General features: G+C 35.9%; 1 protein-coding gene and 2 long non-coding RNA genes across 5 annotated transcripts in view; 1 reads left to right on the plus strand and 2 right to left on the minus strand.

The window, feature by feature from the left end:
* Nucleotides 1-613: 613 nt before the first annotated feature.
* dmpd (F-box protein dampened) lies at nt 614-17,014 on the minus strand. Of its 3 annotated transcripts, none has more exons than XM_081977246.1 (8): nt 16,871-17,014; nt 13,676-14,281; nt 12,947-13,103; nt 12,799-12,890; nt 12,537-12,748; nt 12,267-12,478; nt 7,932-8,089; nt 614-6,110 (listed from the first exon to the last, which is right to left on the minus strand). In XM_081977246.1, the coding sequence occupies exons 2-8, from the start codon at nt 14,216-14,218 to the stop codon at nt 5,973-5,975; spliced, it is 1,512 nt and encodes a 503-aa protein (XP_081833372.1). In that variant the 5' UTR covers nt 14,219-14,281; nt 16,871-17,014; the 3' UTR covers nt 614-5,972. The 3 variants fall into 3 exon arrangements, with proteins under 3 accessions (XP_081833372.1, XP_081833354.1, XP_081833363.1); XM_081977228.1 differs by having other exon boundaries at nt 12,947-13,118; XM_081977237.1 differs by lacking the exon at nt 16,871-17,014 and adding an exon at nt 15,951-16,247 and having other exon boundaries at nt 12,947-13,118.
* The window catches only part of LOC145727869 (uncharacterized), a 100,836-nt gene continuing 87,027 nt past the window's right edge, over nt 3,466-17,274 (plus strand). The window contains exon 1 of the long non-coding RNA XR_014177940.1: nt 3,466-3,576. This is a non-coding gene — a long non-coding RNA (uncharacterized LOC145727869). The remainder of the gene's footprint in view (nt 3,577-17,274) is intronic.
* Nucleotides 6,778-7,921, minus strand: LOC145727901 (uncharacterized). The gene is made up of 3 exons (XR_014177948.1): nt 7,536-7,921; nt 7,161-7,473; nt 6,778-7,102 (listed from the first exon to the last, which is right to left on the minus strand). It is a non-coding gene; the product is annotated as an uncharacterized LOC145727901 (long non-coding RNA).

Genomic DNA, 17,274 nt, shown 5'->3' on the forward strand with positions numbered 1-17,274 from the left:
ATGTTTTTATTCATTAATTGATCACTAACTGATGAAACTTGAACGGCTTTTTCATTGCCTCGAAACATCAGCCAAAATGCAATGTTTTGATGCCAACTGTCAGTGAGGATGACAATCATAAGAATTATTTTGTTTACGTTCAAGATTAGCTGTAATTGGTCTATATATGTATCGCACAGTTGCGGAAAGTCTAGGATTCTGTATTCACCGTTGGCAATTGCCTACTTATCCGTTCTCTAAACTGTTAAAGAATGAACCAATATCCCTGTTATTTCGCTGTCTTCTTTGCCAACAAGGGTAAATTTGGCTTACTACTTATTATTATATTATTTTCTGCACGTGATATCGCCAATTATTAGGTTTTCACTTTCAATTTATTTAAATGCAGTACGCCTTTTGGTGATGTGATTTCCTTTTGTGGGATTTTGGATTAATCACCTGGTTTCATGTATTTTCAATAAAATATTTGTTACTTTTTCGCACTGGTATGAATTTGATTTAATTTTCTTTAATAATCAAGAGTCCCATCAACAAGAAAAATCAAATCAAAGAGTAAACTCACCTAAAAATTTTTACTCACAAGACAAAATGAAGAAAAAAAACTCAGTCCAGATTCACACAAATAATTTATTAAGTAAATAAAATATATGGAGTACATAGTACATTTAATTTGTTTAAAATAGATTTTTTTCAAAATTTTTCAATGTTTTTTTTTTTAATATAAGTTCAATCTATCACTCCTACCACTAATTGTCTGAAATAGTTTTGAAAAACGTATTGGTACCAACGAAACGTGGAAATTGGACCGGGATAGGTGACCAGTGAATGGAGGGGGCGTGGCGACAGCTGAACCGGAGGGCGGAGCTAAGCCACGCGAGGGTGGTCCCTCCGGAACATTAAAATGGCAAATATCAACTACAACTTTGTACAGCGTTATTGTAACACAGTTCAGCCACTTAAAAAAATAAATAAACCAACAAATCGCGAGAGGCCGTCCAAGATAACAAGTCCACGCCCACTTTGATTTATTGCACTAACGCGTTAATTTAGTTGTCCCGAAAATGTGTGAGTGGGTAAAGAACACAAAAAAAAAGAACATCGCATGGGAACCGGGAACTTTTATCCGTTAAGACGACCTCAAAAACTAAAACTATATTGTGTAGTAAAAAACGCGCGAGTCTTTGGCTCACTTAAAGGCGTGTCCACACTAAAAAAGGGCGTAGCCCTAACCGCGCGCTTCACTATGCATATTAAACTAAACCTAATCGGGTTCAAGTCATAAAATTATATTTTTTTACACGCTAAATTAGGTACTTAAGTGTATTATTTAACATTGAAAGAAACCGTTTAACGCGACCCGGCCAAAAAAAAAAAACCAAAACAATTGTCAATGCTTTACGATGCTGATTATTCTTACTTTTATTGTACTCGTCTAAAACACGCTAATCAATCATCTAGTGTAGGTTAATTTGTTTTCGTTAAATGTAATTATTATTATTGTAAAAATATTTCTGCGCGCTTACAATTGGATGAAATCGGTTAATCATGGACGTGTACGTGGGTGCGGATTAGCGAGAAAGGAGGGGCGGAGCCTCTCAAAAATCAGCACCGCCTCCCGTTCAATCAGTGTGTAAGTTGTGGTGCGTGCAAAGCCGCACTCGTGTGTTTCATTTAGTTTTTTAAAGCTTTTTTGATCTGTATAGTTTGATTTACTGGTAAATTTGAATTAACCCAGCCAGACGGCTTTAGTTTATATCACGAGGAAATCCTAAGATATCTGGCAACAAAGCACGTAATCCAGTTACACCAACCTAGTACATTACAGTGACATTTGCCTAATTGCCAAGGTTTGAACAATGTTTAAATACAGATGAAAAAACATTGCAATCACAAAATAGATAAGAAAGTTATGCTTTTTAAATAAAATAGTATTGAAACAATTTTACGGCTTGTTTTAAATTAAAACGTAGTTTTTGGCAAAGACTGAAAACATTTCAAGAAAACACTAAAAAACAATGTTATTAGGCACCTAAAGCAGAAATATGGCAACACTGGAATTCAGCAGAATCTAACAAAGTAATACACAAAAAACAACAATGTTGCCAGTGCCTATCCATAATTTTGCCACAATTGCCCTAGAATTCCTATAGAAATGGCAACGCTGCAATCAGTACAATACCCAGTTTCTCTAAATTTTGAAAGGAAAAATTTAAACAATTGACAGATGTCACAAGACTTACTAAAAACAATGTTGCCACACGTTACTACAGTAAAAACAGCTTAGATACAAGGTGATGGTATATTAGAAGTATCTAGAGAACAACTCAATATTTTTTACTGAAATTTGGAGTGTAGCCTAGGTTGGAGTGGTCAATATTTACCTTTTAGTCGGACAGATAAAAAAAGTGCAAAAAGTCCGCTTTTTTACATGGATCCATCGGTGTTTTATGGTTTCCAATAAAAGAACATTAAATTTAGAACAAATCCATGTATACATTTCCGATACCTAACTTCAACCGTTTCTGACTTATTAACAGTTTTTCCTTAAAGGACGCATTCAATCGTAATCTGAATACGGACATCTGCTTGGTAATAATGACTAGTTATCGATTGTCAAACTTAGCAGAAGCAGGTGTCATTCAGATACTATGGAGTACGATTTTATGAGCACTTTGAGGAAAAACTGTTCATAAATCAGAAACGGTTGAAGGTATAGGAAGAGAGGTATAGAATTGTTCTAAATTTAATGTTCTTTTATTACAAACCATCATACATTGGTGGTTGCATTTAAAAAACAAACTTCTGGCAGTTTTTTTATCTATCCTACAAAAAGGTAAATATTAACCACCCTGTAGGTTTTTTCATTTTCAGTCTGTATTGTAGTCAAGTATTGTCTAACTGAGAACAAAAGGTCACATAAGCAATTTAATTAATGTTTAGACTACCGTTTTGCTGACAAATTCACCATTTTTATGAAATATCTAAGCAACGGTGCAAAATAGGTAGGTATACGGAAGTATTAACATTAATTACTAGCCTTCTTGCGAGGAGTTCAAAAATGAGATTAGAAACAAGGTGTTCCATATGAAAATGAATGAATTGAATTTCATATAGAGAGTTTGGACCCAACCTAGGTTACACTCCAAATTTCAACGAAAAATATTAAGACGTTCTCTAGACACTTCTAATATACCATCAGCGTGAATCACCCTGTATAGTAAATGAAATTTTGGCAATGCAGGCAAAGTCTGCTGTTTAATTTTACTATCACTTTTCAATGGTAGTTTTAGAGCTTGATTTAGTTACACCGTCTGTACTTTAATTTTAGTCAAATGAAATGAACAATTAAATTTACAAACACATAAATTTCTAACTATAATAAAAACAATAAATCCGAGTAAAAAAAAGTGTCAATCCTTTCGTCATCAAATGGAGATGTTGCCAACTTTGTTAATCGTCTTCAAAACAATGTGGTCACTGGTTTGATGCTGCAATAATGGCAACGTTGCTATTTAACAGTCTATCAATAACTATGTTGTGTCACACCACCGCTCTCTATACAAGAAAGCCAAGAAGGTGCATGTCAAAAATTCCAATATGGCCGAAATAGTGGTTGACAGCATTTGTTTATATTGTGGAAATTGAGTTTTTTGATGATTAAATTGTTGGTTTTTTACTTTAAATTCTATTACCTGTACAGAGTGCTGCATTTTCGATGGTTTTACGGGGTACAGAGAAAACGGTAGTAGATAGAAAAAAAATAGCATACGTGTTTTGATCTCTTGTTCTGAGCCGAGATGAAGATACGGGGGGTTTTTGAAAATTGGTCATTTTGGAACCCCCTCTGTATTTCATTTGCTATTAAAGTTGTCAAAAAAGGAAAAACGGTTTCCGGTAGAAGTTTTGACGTAGAATCCAATGGCGTAGTCAGTTTTTTCTATTACGTTTAGTTTCTGACATATGACAGTAAGTTATATTTTTTTAAACGGAACACCCTATATATTTTTAGTTCATTAAATTCTGTTGATTTTTACTTTTTCAACGGTGTATTAAAACATATAAGTTTGTAAACGTTAATCTTGGTAATTAGAAAAAAAGCGTTTTCTTAACAAAAAAGTGCTAAATAATATGTATACAAATACCCACAGTCGAAACTAAATTTGGCTATGTTCATATTAACATGTTAAATGTCATTTATAAATAGTTTTTTGAACTTCCTACTTAAAAATAGTAGAAAATGGAAATGGCCACTTTTCTTATTAAAGTGACGGTACAACTGTTTGTAACTTAGATTTTTAATAAGATTTATTAAAAACATTTAATTTTCTGATGTGTTAGTTTATATGATTTCCAATTTTGTTTGGTATTTTAGATATTGGCCTATTTTTAGCTTAGCAAAGGTCTTTTTTTAAAATAACAGGATTAACCTCTACAAACTTATATGTTGTAATACACCGTTGAAAAGTTAAAAATCAACATAATTCAATGACGTAAAAATATACAGGATGTTCCATTTAAAAAAATGTAACTTACTGTCATTTGTCAGAAACTAAACGGAATAGAAAAAAACTGACTACGCCATTGGATTCTACATGAAAACTTCTACCGGGAACCGTTCTTCCTTTTTTGATAACTTTAAGAGCAACTGAAATACTGAAGAGGTTCAAAAATTACCAATTTTTGAAAACAACCCGTATCTTTAAAACAAAAGAAGTATGCGCAGCCCACTTTTCGCCAGTCATCTCAGCTCAGAAAAAGAGATCAGAACACGTATGCTACTTTTTTTCTATCTATTATCGTTTTCTCTGTACCCCGTAAAACCATCGAAAATGCAGCACCCTGTACAATATGCCGTCCACTTGTTGTTTGCCAAATTGTAAAAGCAATTTAGTAAAAAGCCCAAAAAGTGTTTTTTACTTTCCAAAAGACCCTGCTTGGCCCCAACTAAGCCCATTAAACAGTTTTGCTTACCTAGCTTCAAGGATTTCCAAATTTACTTTCCAGGACAAAGGGTTCTAACAAAACTTGTTTTGGCTGGACTTTATTGGGTATAAAAAGCCATATCTATACATATCTGGATCAGGAATGAAGCGTTCTTTGACTTTTCACTCACAACTTACAATCAACCACACAAAAAAATTAAAAAAAAAACATATTTTTTACTGTGACATTCTGGGCTTTCTTGTATAGAGGGCGGTGGTCACACTGAAGTAAAAGTATTGTAATTGTATTGTGACGTTGTCAACAATTATTAGCGACAACACTGTTTGAATCCACAATTGTGAGTAAAACTCTAATACTAATTTAAACAATTAACATTACAACAAAACGAAGTTGGCAACATTGTTCCCGTTGGGTCATCAAAAAAAGCAATGTTGCCAACACTCTTAATAACGATTTTGAAACTATGTAAAAGAGTTTGCTCACTACAACTCCTGGTTTGGTGCCGTAAAACTGGCGACACTGCAACCAATTGAAGTTATTTTGTGTCAAAGTCATAAAATGTGAAAACCAACCTTTACCTAAAAACTACCATTATTGTTCAGCTTTGTGCAACATTGCCAGTTGTCTTAAGTTTTCCAGGAAGAATATTATTTACACTAAAACGTTCAGCCAAAGTTTTTAAAATAGAAACAACTCATATAAATTTTATCACACTGGCAGTTACTAACCTGTGTTTACCGCGATTAGCCGGATTTAACCTAAAAACATTGTAACCAAAAAAACCACCGTTAACACTGCGTGTTTGTCCTAACTGTTATTAAAACGCGTCTACTACCACATTTAGTTAATGCATACGCTCTACTCGGGGAAACTGAAGCAATTAGTTTCGCTAGGAGTGGAACAATCAGAATGGAAAGGGGGCGTGTGAGTAGGCGGGGCAAAGGTAAACGGTGTCGGGAGAGGGGGGAGGAAAATGAGGGCGTATCCCCCCCCCGTAAGTGACGCGGACTGTTTAAAAATGTGTCTCTTTACACTTTGACGCGTTTCGAACGCACTTTGATCAGTCGACGCGTGCGTTTTGACTGCTGGTTACAATCGTCATCGCGCTCCTCCGCGGACGATTTACGTTTAGAACTGCGCGCCGCTTGACTGGGCGGTGTCTCATCCTAAACGCAAAACAAACTTAGTTTCAGACATTGTTTAAAAAAAAAATCGAGTAAAGCTGGGTTTATACAACGCACAATGCATAACTTAATGCATAACATTGCACAAGAAATCACAAGGGTTTCTTTTTGGTGTTTATACAGTCGCACAACATATAATTTTTAACCAATGAAAAAAGCTTGATAAATGTCATTGCAATGTGAAATGTTATTTTTCTGTCACTTGCCATTTGTCAATCATGTCAAGCACAGATAAAGAGGATAAGGCAAAAAAGATGTGCTTGCTGTTGTAAAGTTGAAAAAGGGAAAAAAAAACATTTTTAATAACAACAATATATTATAGTTGTGTGCAACATCTGGTGACATCTGTACTCAACTCTATGAGTTAGAAAGTACAGATGGCGTTCCAAAATCTAGGAACAGCACCATTAATGCCGCATCATTCGGTAAACACCGATCTGATTGGTTGAAAATGGTGAGGTTTTGTTTTTTGTTTATCAATCCCAATCCTCTGACCGGTTTCGCCGTATAAAAAAAAAACAAAACCTCACCATTTTCAACCAATCAGATCGGTGTTTACCGAATGATGCGGCATTAATGGTGCTGTTCCTAGATTTTGGAACGCCATCTGTACTTTCTAACTCATAGAGTTGAGTACAGATGTCACCAGATGTTGCACACAACTATCATTTCTGGCATCCAGTTGACTATACTGGAACGAAGGTTTTGTTCTTTGGTTATCAAGCCCTATAGCCTCTCTGATGAGCCGTAATACGGCGAAACCGGTCAGAGGATTGGGATTGATAAACAAAAAACAAAACCTCACCATTTTCAAATTTTATATTAGAATTCTCCATATTTAGAAAGCCAACACAAACCGACCATGCCATCCCTGATGATTCTAACCACCACTCGCAACACAAGATGGCAGGGTTCAGGTATTATTCCTATTATTCCATGCTATTTCCTGCATAGAACAACCTTCTGATAAATAACTGAAAAACAGAACTGGCAATACTACACATTTATATTTGGAATTGAGAATACACTTACTGCAGAGTGAGGGCAAGAAGTTGTTTTGGGCTAATTGGATTTTTTGTCTTGTCTTTCTGCAGGAATGGCCCCACAAGAGCTAATAACTTATGGAACAGTTCTGGAGTCATACGCGTATATTTGAAAAACTGCTCTGTATCATGTTTTTCTGCAAACTGAACTATTTTTACAAAAACACTATGTTCATTGCGTTTTCTATTCATAGGTCGCGTTTTAAACTTCCGTATTCTCCTTTTCTTGACATCTAAGCTTAATGCTCTGTAGCTGCAGCACCCATCAAGAGTAGAAGCCCCAATTATTGCCAAGGTTCCATCTGCAATTGTTTAATAATTTCTTGATGTAAAGAGAAACTAATTAGCTCTAGATAATTTTTACCACTAAACTCTGTTTTTTTCGTAGACACTTCAACTGTTTTTATTGCACTAAATGACCAAAAAATCACAAATACAAAATCAACAACACACCACAATTCTTGAACAATCCAAATCCACCATTCATAAACAAAACAATAACACAATACAATGACGGACGGCGGATGTCAAATACAATGACGGACGGCGGATGTCAAAATATGACATTACAAAATTTTGCACACGCGTACGGCTGTTTTCGCATAAGAATTGCATAGAAAGTTAAAAATTATGAACTTTCTATGCGGTATTGTGCGCTGTATAAACGACAGTAGGCATTACTGTAAAGCCAACTTTCTATGTTACGCATTAAGTTATGCATTGTGCGCTGTATAAACCCAGCTTAAGGAAAGGAGCATACCTTTTTTTTCAGTTTAATGGGAGCGTCTGCGTTTTTGTTAATGGAGGTGCAGTGGTCTGTTATGTCGATTTTGGCCGCCTTGTCCACATCGATCAATTTGCTTCCGCTCTGCTCGACGATAGCCGAACCCGCGCCGAAATCCGAGATCAAGTCCAAACCTGTGCATATACACTCTAAACTTAACCGATTATCTGCATTATACGATGGTGGGTTAGTAAATTTATGAAATGCAAAAGATGACACTTTTAGTGCTATTTTGCTGGTGACTTGCTTTGAGAAAGTCACAAATCATAGTTGTTTCTGGCTACGTGTCAGATTTTTCCTACACACTTTGCGCCTTCATCCAAGTTAGTTAGTTAGGCAATATATATTTCATATTTGTTACATAAAGAGATAACAAAAAGAAACTTTGTCAATAGGCCCATAACAGGCCACATACAAGATGTTTTACGTGTTTGTACAAAATGTTACACTAGCTATATATACATTGTTAAAATCATATTAATAATAAAAAAAAAGTTCTAAAGTTAACTATAGGTATTTTTACATATTCTGCTGCTATTATTATTGGTTATAAAAAATTATCTGACTCCGGTAGTTTTTCAGCCTCCTTTGGTACACTGGGCAGTTAATGTCACGTGCTGAATGTTGGCTTTCTTCTGCTTTGTATTTCATTTTAATACAGTTAATGCATTTTAATCGTATTGACTGGCAATCACTGCCTGAATGCTCGTATTCTCCGCATTTATGGCAACACAGCCTTTCGTTGCAGTATTTTCCAACATGTCCGCATTTGAAACATAAGGCTAGGTTAACATGTTCTTGGACGTACACTTTCATCATATCAAAATTGACGGTTTCGGCTTTTAAAAACCACTTAGCTATTGCTGGTTGAGCTTGTAGAATCCAATTTTCTTTGGTGAGATTACGACACTGTTTTTTAGCTATTACTTTGATTTCCATCTTTAGGTTTGAAATATTCAGATCGGTTTCGATGGTGTCGTTCATTCTGATCAATTCTTCAGTAAATTCGGTTTCTGAGTAGCCCTTTAGAATGCCAGTTATCATAAACATTGGATTTATTATCCCACTTTCTTTAATTTTTATGTTGTCCTTCTTTTCCAGTGTGTTTTTTGATATCTTTTGTTGTGCTTCGTTCCGGCTTTCAAAAACTATTGCCCCATCTTTCAAATGCTTGATATTTTTGAATCCTCCTTCTATCCCAGATCTTTCAATTTCTTTTTTAAGTTGACACATTGCTTCTCTTGGTTCTGAGACATCATTGATTTTAACGAGTGTTTCTAATTTCTTTGAAACTTTAGGTATTGTCCAAGTTTGTTTTTCTTGATCATTGTTTGTTTTTGAAGGATTAATCTCTTGTACTACAGCTGCGTATGTTTTTTCTTTTGGCACAATGGATTCTTGATTACTAGCTTTCAATAGGGGGTGTGTATTTGAGTCATTTTTTATCTTCAAGGTTGCCAATTCCAATTCATGTGCAATGGACATTTTTTCTTGCTCTAGTTGTCCCATTTTTAGGGTGATAAGAGTCAAGTTCTTGTAAATAACAGTAGTTGATTTTCTTAACCTTTCTTGATTGTACCTAATTATAGCTGGACTGCTATTTACTTCTTCACTTGTGTAAAATTCAATTTTTCCTAGTGCTTCAAATGTATCATTTAGAATGCTGCCTATTTGTAGTTCTTTTTGTTTTTCTGATGTTTGTATTGTTTGTTGAACGGAGGTCCTCTTTAAAATTGGTGCTTCCGCGTCTGACATGAGTCTTATTCCATCACATGTCCTTTTGTAACAGTTTTCCTCTTCAGGTGACATAACGTTACGTGTTTGCTTGCCGGCGACTTAAATACGTAGTCGGTAACGGTCGAATTGTCTTTTAACTTATTGAGGATCTCCGGTATTTGTCTGCTATTAGTATTATCTTCGATATTGGAAGCGATACCAAAGTTATCTTTATATTGGAAGGTTTGTTTAGTTGACTGTGTCCTTATCAGCTCCGCTGCTGTTTTTTCCTCGTACCCGTGAATAATTTTATTTATTTCTGACTTTGAAAACGTTGTTGAACCCATTGAATTGGATCGGTTTTTCCGTGGAAATTCTTCACCAAATTTGATCATTTTTTTGTCAGTGTCTTTGGAACCGCCACTATTTTCAGCCATCACAAATGCAAAATTAAGTTGTCACTACTTTGTAAGAAAAAAGCACTTTATTAAAGAGCAAACAAAATGTATTTATATACGACTCGAATTTTTATACTACACAAGTTGAATATTAGACAACTTGTTAGCTAAAGCAAATGTCACCATAATCTGTTATCCAAGCTATTTAAGCCAGTGTCTAGAACGTAGGGCTGAAGTGTGTGTAGCTAAAAACCCCTCGGAAAACCCACACTTTATTACCTATTTTTTTCAAGTAAATCAAAATTATAAAGCTATTAGAGTCTTTACAGTTGTTCTCTAGGGACGATCTGAGAGAGAAAGCTCGTTCGGACAACACTAGTATGAGGAATTGTCTACACAGGTCCCGGAATACCAAAATCACCCAGAATCCCGGGATTGGAAGCCCTAATCCCATTTCTCCTAGCCTTAACACAACAAACAACTCAAGTAAATAGGCTCAAGTATAGGGCATAACTTACTTAGTATGTTATATTATTACAGCCATCCAAACCGTTCATTAATAGCTGTTTATGATATGAGTGTTATTCACTGGATACTGAATGCAGAAATATGTTTAGGCCTACCATACACATTCCGTCCCGGCCTCAAGGGGTTAGTCTTGGTCTTGAGGCCAGAACAGAAACACTCACGTGTCACGAAACAGAAAAACAGTTCGAGAGTTAAGAACAAAATCGCCTGTAAAGCCCATTTGAAGTGAGAAAATTACTGTTTTAAGCACATTTTTGAAAAATTCATTAAATTTCCTATCCTGCTGCCAAAAACACAGTTTGAAAGGACAGTCAGCAACAAAATTGCCTGGAAAGCCCGCTTGCAGTAAGAAAATTACTGTTTTAAGTACATTTTTGGAATCCTCATTAAATTTTCTATCTAATAACAAAAAAAACACTACAAAACCAGGTAATGTTAAGGAGAAAAGTGGTGTCAAAGTTTGAACTGCCAGAAGCACAATTTGGTAGGACAGTCAGGGACAAAATCGTCTGTCAAACACAGTTGTGGTGAGAAAATGACTGTTTTAAGCACATTTTTGAAATATCCATTAAATTTCCTATCCTACTGCCAAAAACACAGTTTGAAAGGACAGTCAGGAACAAAATTGCCTGGAAAGCCCGCTTGCAGTAAGAAAATTACTGTTTTAAGCACATTTTTGAAATATCCATTAAATTTCCTATCCTACTGCCAAAAACACAGTTTGAAAGGACAGTCAGGAACAAAATTGCCTGGAAACCCTGCTTGCAGTAAAAAAATTACTGTTTTAAGTACATTTTTGGAATCCTCATTAAATTTTCTATCTAATAACATAAAAAAACACTACAAAACCAGGTAATGTCAAGGAGAAAAGTGGTGTCAAAGTTTGAACTGCCAGAAGCACAATTTGGTAGGACAGTCAGGGACAAAATCGTCTGTCAAACACAGTTGTGGTGAGAAAATGACTGTTTTAAGCACATTTTTTAAATATCCATTAAATTTCCTATCCTACTGCCAAAAACACAGTTTGAAAGGACAGTCAGGAACAAAATTGCCTGGAAAGCCCGCTTGCAGTAAGAAAATTACTGTTTTAAGCACATTTTTGAAATATCCATTAAATTTCCTATCCTACTGCCAAAAACACAGTTTGAAAGGACAGTCAGGAACAAAATTGCCTGGAAAGCTCGCTTGCAGTAAGAAAATTACTGTTTTAAGTACATTTTTGGAATCCTCATTAAATTTTCTATCTAATAACATAAAAAAAACACTACAAAACCAGGTAATGTCAAGGAGAAAAGTGGTGTCAAAGTTTGAACTGCCAGAAGTACAATTTGGTAGGACAGTCAGGGACAAAGTCGTCTGTCAAACACAGTTGCGGTGAGGAAAAGACTGTTTTAAGAACATTTTTATTTTTTATCAGAAAAAAAACACTACGAAATCATGTAAAGTCAGGGAGAAAAGTGGTCAAAGTTTGATCTGCCAGAAACAGAATTTGAAAGCCCACTTGAAGTGAGAAAATGATTGTTTTAAGCACTTTTTTGGAATCCTCGTTAAATTTCCTATCTAATGACACAAAAAACACCTCAAAATCATGTGAGTGAGAAAATGACGGTTTTATGCACATGTTTGGAATATTTGTTAGGTTAGATTAGATACATTTCACAAAACTTACCCAGTCCTTCAGGATTGATACCCTGATTGGCCAGCACTTGTAACTCTTCAGGCGGGGGTACTACTGGCGTACCGCAGGTGGTGCAAACTGACGGCGTGGCCGGCGACTTGCATCGCCAGTACTGCAGCTCCGTTTTGCATTTGTTCAGTTCTTGAAGTAAAGTGCTAAACTTGCGCGAGATCTCTTCGTTTTTCTTGTCGTATTCGTCTAATCTGAAAACGATTTGTTTTCAAACTTTAAGATTAAAAACTAAATAAATACGTAACTCACCTAGTTGCATACTCTAGTGTTTGTTTCTGTTGGTCGGCCAGCTGTTTCTGCTGATCCGTTATCTGTTTCTGCTGGTCGGCCGTCTTTTTCTTGCACACCTTCAGTTCTTGACGCAACACGGTCAGCTGACTGTTGTACCGTTTCATGCCCTGCTTGATTTTGCGGATTCGTTTGCGCAACACCATGTTGGACTGCGGTATCTCCACGTATTCCTATTCACAAAGTTTACAAAACATCGCAACCCGGTAAACAGTACGAATACCTCGCCGTCCAATACGTCCTGATCGTTGGTGTCGTCCACTTTGGACGTGTCTGAATTGGACGCCTCCAAGCAATATTTGTTTGAGCTGCCGCCTGGAGACGCGATCAAAAACTAGATAACCTCAAAAGAGTGATAGAGCGCAACTTACTGCCGAAACTGCTGGAAAAATTGAGAAAGTCGGTGCTAAAGTAGGCGATTTCCGGTAGATTTGGTTCAATTTTTTCCTTGAAATACTCCATCGCCATTGTGGACAAGTCGAACAACTCGTCGGTCACTTTGTAGGGCAGGTCCAGACGCGACGTTGTCTGTTTTCGTTTTTTCTTTAAATTTTATTGCATTCACCGACCAATACAAGTGTATTCGTAGCGTTATTAAGCGCTTTTCTAATGAGCGGTTGACAGTGTAAGTAAATTAGACGGTTCCTACAGTTTTGTTCCCATTTACTATTCAGTAGGTCTTGCCCATACTAATCCCCCACTTCCCTCATTTTAAGAGTGAAAAAACGTTGTTAATAGGGGCAGAAACAGATTAAGTTTCCTTCAGGTGCCAGCACCTTACCACTAAAAGTGTGGAGAGCTCTATTGCGTTAATAATACCTGTATCAGAACCACATGGTTTCTAATATAATTTATTTCATTAAACTTGCAGTTTTTCAAACAAGAAATAATGGCAACAAAATGTGTCCTTTAGGAAACACTGTAAGTTGACTAACTGAAATTTCAATGTTGATTAAGAACAGAAAAATTGTTAGATGTTGCATATGCAAAGCATACAAAGTGGACAGTTTCACTTTATAAGCCGAAATCCTAGTACTTTCCTGGCTAAATAAGACTTTAAACTTACACTGAATAAAACCTGACTCACACCCAGTACTCACCTTAATATAATGCAAAATTGAGTAAACTTCGTCTAGAATCTCGCCAGGAAAAAAACAGCAGTGCTTCCTTTCGATATGCTTCCCAAGCGACATTTGCAGCAAAGTGAGCCGCATGTGAACCGTCTCAATTATGTCGCTTTCGCAAGCCAAATAATGGCTGCGCCTAGCCGATTCCCTCCTGGGCATTTTGCTTTTGATCTCTTGGAAACGTTGCAGCATTTGATTTTGCAGTTTCGAGAACGTCGAGTTTAGGATGTAGCCGCAAATCTGATTGATACGACGACTGACCAGACGCGTTTTACTTATCTCCTTAAACGGCAAGTAGCCGAAGATCTTTTCGATCACTTCCTGCGGCAGATCGAGAAAATTGACCGTTTGTAATGCCGGCGGTCGACTACTAGAAGCTGTTGGATTGCTGCGCGTAAACTTTGCCGGACCATATTCGAGCAGTTGCGACGACGCTGTGCTGGTGCTTGGCCCTGGCAAACTGGCACAGTCGTTGGTGCTGCTACTTCCGCTTGACATTAGTCTGGTGGACACCATGTTGTTTCCGGTATTAAGATAGTTGTGTAGAGAACTATTTAGTTGTAATGAAAACGTTTCAAGCTGAAAAAGAAAATCACGTTAGGATAGCATATTGCGTTCTCAACTAGACAATAATGGTCATAACATTTTTGATATACCACTATTAACTATGTGCTCTCACACATTATGTATGTTATAAATGGGCTCTGTAATCTTTGAAAAAACAGATGTACCTACTTGTATAATAAAGTGCAGAAAAAAGCCATTCTAACTTAACCATCCTGCTCTATATTTTAACTTCAAACTTATAATAGGAATGATTTTCAAATAAATCAGTATGTCCATGATGATGAAGTAATAACTTACTTGTATCATATTATTGTTTAGAACAGTAGTAATCAAATAGTGTTATATGTCTGTTCAAAAATTAAATATTGATTTAAATTTTACTGATATTTTGAAAAAGGTGTTTTTTTGTCCTTTTTAATTAGTAGAGAATGACCAAAAAAATGCACTACTGTATTGGATTGCACTAAAAGTGCATCACTGGCTTTACTAAAGTAACTATAGCCTGTGAATAACTATGCAATGGCATCAACTTGACTTTAAGCTATGAGCAATGTTATCACATACCAAAATTGTAATGTAATACTACTATTAATAATATAACTGCTATTGAAAAAGCACAATCAAAAAAGCAAGAATAAGGTAAGGACATCCAGTCTTCTGCACCAAACAACCTTTCTTGGAGAAGACTGTATTTTCCACTCCATCCTTGTAAATTTAACAAAACTACAGCCACTACAATTTTAATTTTATTTGAGATTATAGAAACTGGTTTCGTATTTAAGAATAAGATTCAAATAGTAAATATTTTAGAATTTAAAGTAAAACCTTGTCTGTAACAGGTTGAACAGTGACTATTAGACTAGGAAGTTTCTAAAAAACCAAATCGCCAAAACAAAAAAAACTCCCAAGCTAAACACAAATTGTTAAATGTGCCAGTAAGTTGATTTAATCTTCAATTTAATCTGAAAGTCAATTCTAAATTAAACAATGTCAAGTTGTAACATTAATGTTTCTGGCCATCCTGAATATTTAATATTATACAAAAAATGTATTTTTTGACCATTATATACTCGAACCAATATGAACAATCAACTTGGTGTAACACCAGGTATAATGTTATGTATCATAAAATCGAAGCTCACTAACTAGGGAAGTGGTTGAATTATCAATGTTTCAATTATTGTAACCAAATTTTTATTGTATAAGTTTTATGATGAATAACATGCCCAGTGTGGTTTATTAATCAAAATCTGATATCTCCAACTTATCCACACAGCATCAAAGTGGAAGATAAAGTAGAACTTTCATTAAAGTTGCTAATATCAATCTCAAAATCTTAAAACTGCACCTTCTTGACAAACCACAACCAGCTGAAGATTGAAATTAACTTACTACACAATTTTGAGGTTTTAAGCGATAAAATGTGAGCAAAACCCACAAACTTCATACTGAATTTAGAAGGAAAATGGGGTTTTTTCCTGGCACTGGTCCTGTGCAACCAGTTCTCAAAAGAACACACACAAATAATAATAATGTAATGAGTAAACAAACCTTAAATATTTTCGGACTTAATTAACCTACCCACACCAATAGAACCAGTAATGGAGGCGGAACCAAAAACCTTAATTTCCAGGCCGAAGTTCTATAACCAAAGATGAGGCCTAGCACAGAAAAAACTTACCAATTAACGATTTTGGATGATTTTTTAACGGCGATCAAATACATTTTTCCCAATGCTGCACACGACTGGCTGACTACGATGGCCGATTTCTGGTCAACTGGAACCGATCCCGTAGAGATTTTTTGTGTAAAACGCGACCGAAGGACCAAATAAACTACGGATTGGGTGGTGAACCGGATAAAGCGACGTTTTCAGGGAAAATTCAGTAAAAAATAAAATCGAAAATCTTCCATTGCGGACGGCGATCTAAAATTCAATTGCAACGTTGCCGTCATCTGTTGTTCGATCATCTGGGGGGGTCTTGGACGTTGGACGCGACTCTTAAAATTAACTCAACTGGGTAATTTTCAACAAAACCAGGCGTGAATTTATGATATAAGAACCGTGGACATGGCTTCAAATTTTAATAAAAACCATACAAGCTGAAAGAATAATTAAGTAAGTTGAAATACACGGTATAAAAATGAATATTGTGGCAACGTTGGTTTATCAATTTAGCAGACAGAGTTGCCGCTTTTTAGTTATAGCACAGACAAATTTCCGTTGGGGGATTTAAGACTTTTTTACATCAGATAACGAAAAAGAAAAACCAATATTCTACTCATATTCTACTTCAACTAAAAGATCTTAGCTTATAATACCCTTAACCCGTGTTTTTTTTATTCAATTTGTAGAAATGGTGTTGGGTAATTACTGGAATAAGCTTAAACACCTTTACCTGTCTTGCTACCAATCTTGTTTAACTAAAACACCATGCATAGTTAATAAAAATCCAGTAAAAACTATAATAAACTAACAAACTTGAAAGCAACAAAGACACGCGGCAACGCCGCTACCGACATATTACATCTACAAATGGGCGTGCGCAGTAGATCGTGTCCCTGGGACGAAAAAAGCGTAAATAAAAGTTGCTAAATTACCTGTTTGGATTGTTGTCTGCATTTCCGTTGTTATTAAACTTTAACCCGATTCTATTATGCGCTCGATGTGCGAAAGAAAAACCCGTGAAACGATTTCTCCAGCTTGGGACGATGCGAACAAAGAACGTCCCAACACCGTACAGGGTGATTGGTATTTTTGTATAGTGACGGCTGTCAGCTGTGTTGACGTTTGTTCTGTTGACGGGTGCTGCAGCAATTGCCATCTCGGTATTTGATTTTATTTTTTTCTGGTTTGATTCGTTGCTGTTGCCACGTATGAATATCAACCACCCCCAAAGGTTCTAACTGCCATACGACCTGCAAGTTTCGACTTGATATATCTAGCCGTTTTCGAGATATTGGCAAAAAACTGTTAAATGTTCTTTCACGTTTATTAACGCCCT

The sequence above is a fragment of the Ips typographus genome, linkage group LG1, assembly GCF_016097725.1.
Source record: "Ips typographus isolate SLU linkage group LG1, UJ_Ityp_2.0, whole genome shotgun sequence".
NCBI lineage: Eukaryota > Metazoa > Arthropoda > Insecta > Coleoptera > Curculionidae > Ips > Ips typographus.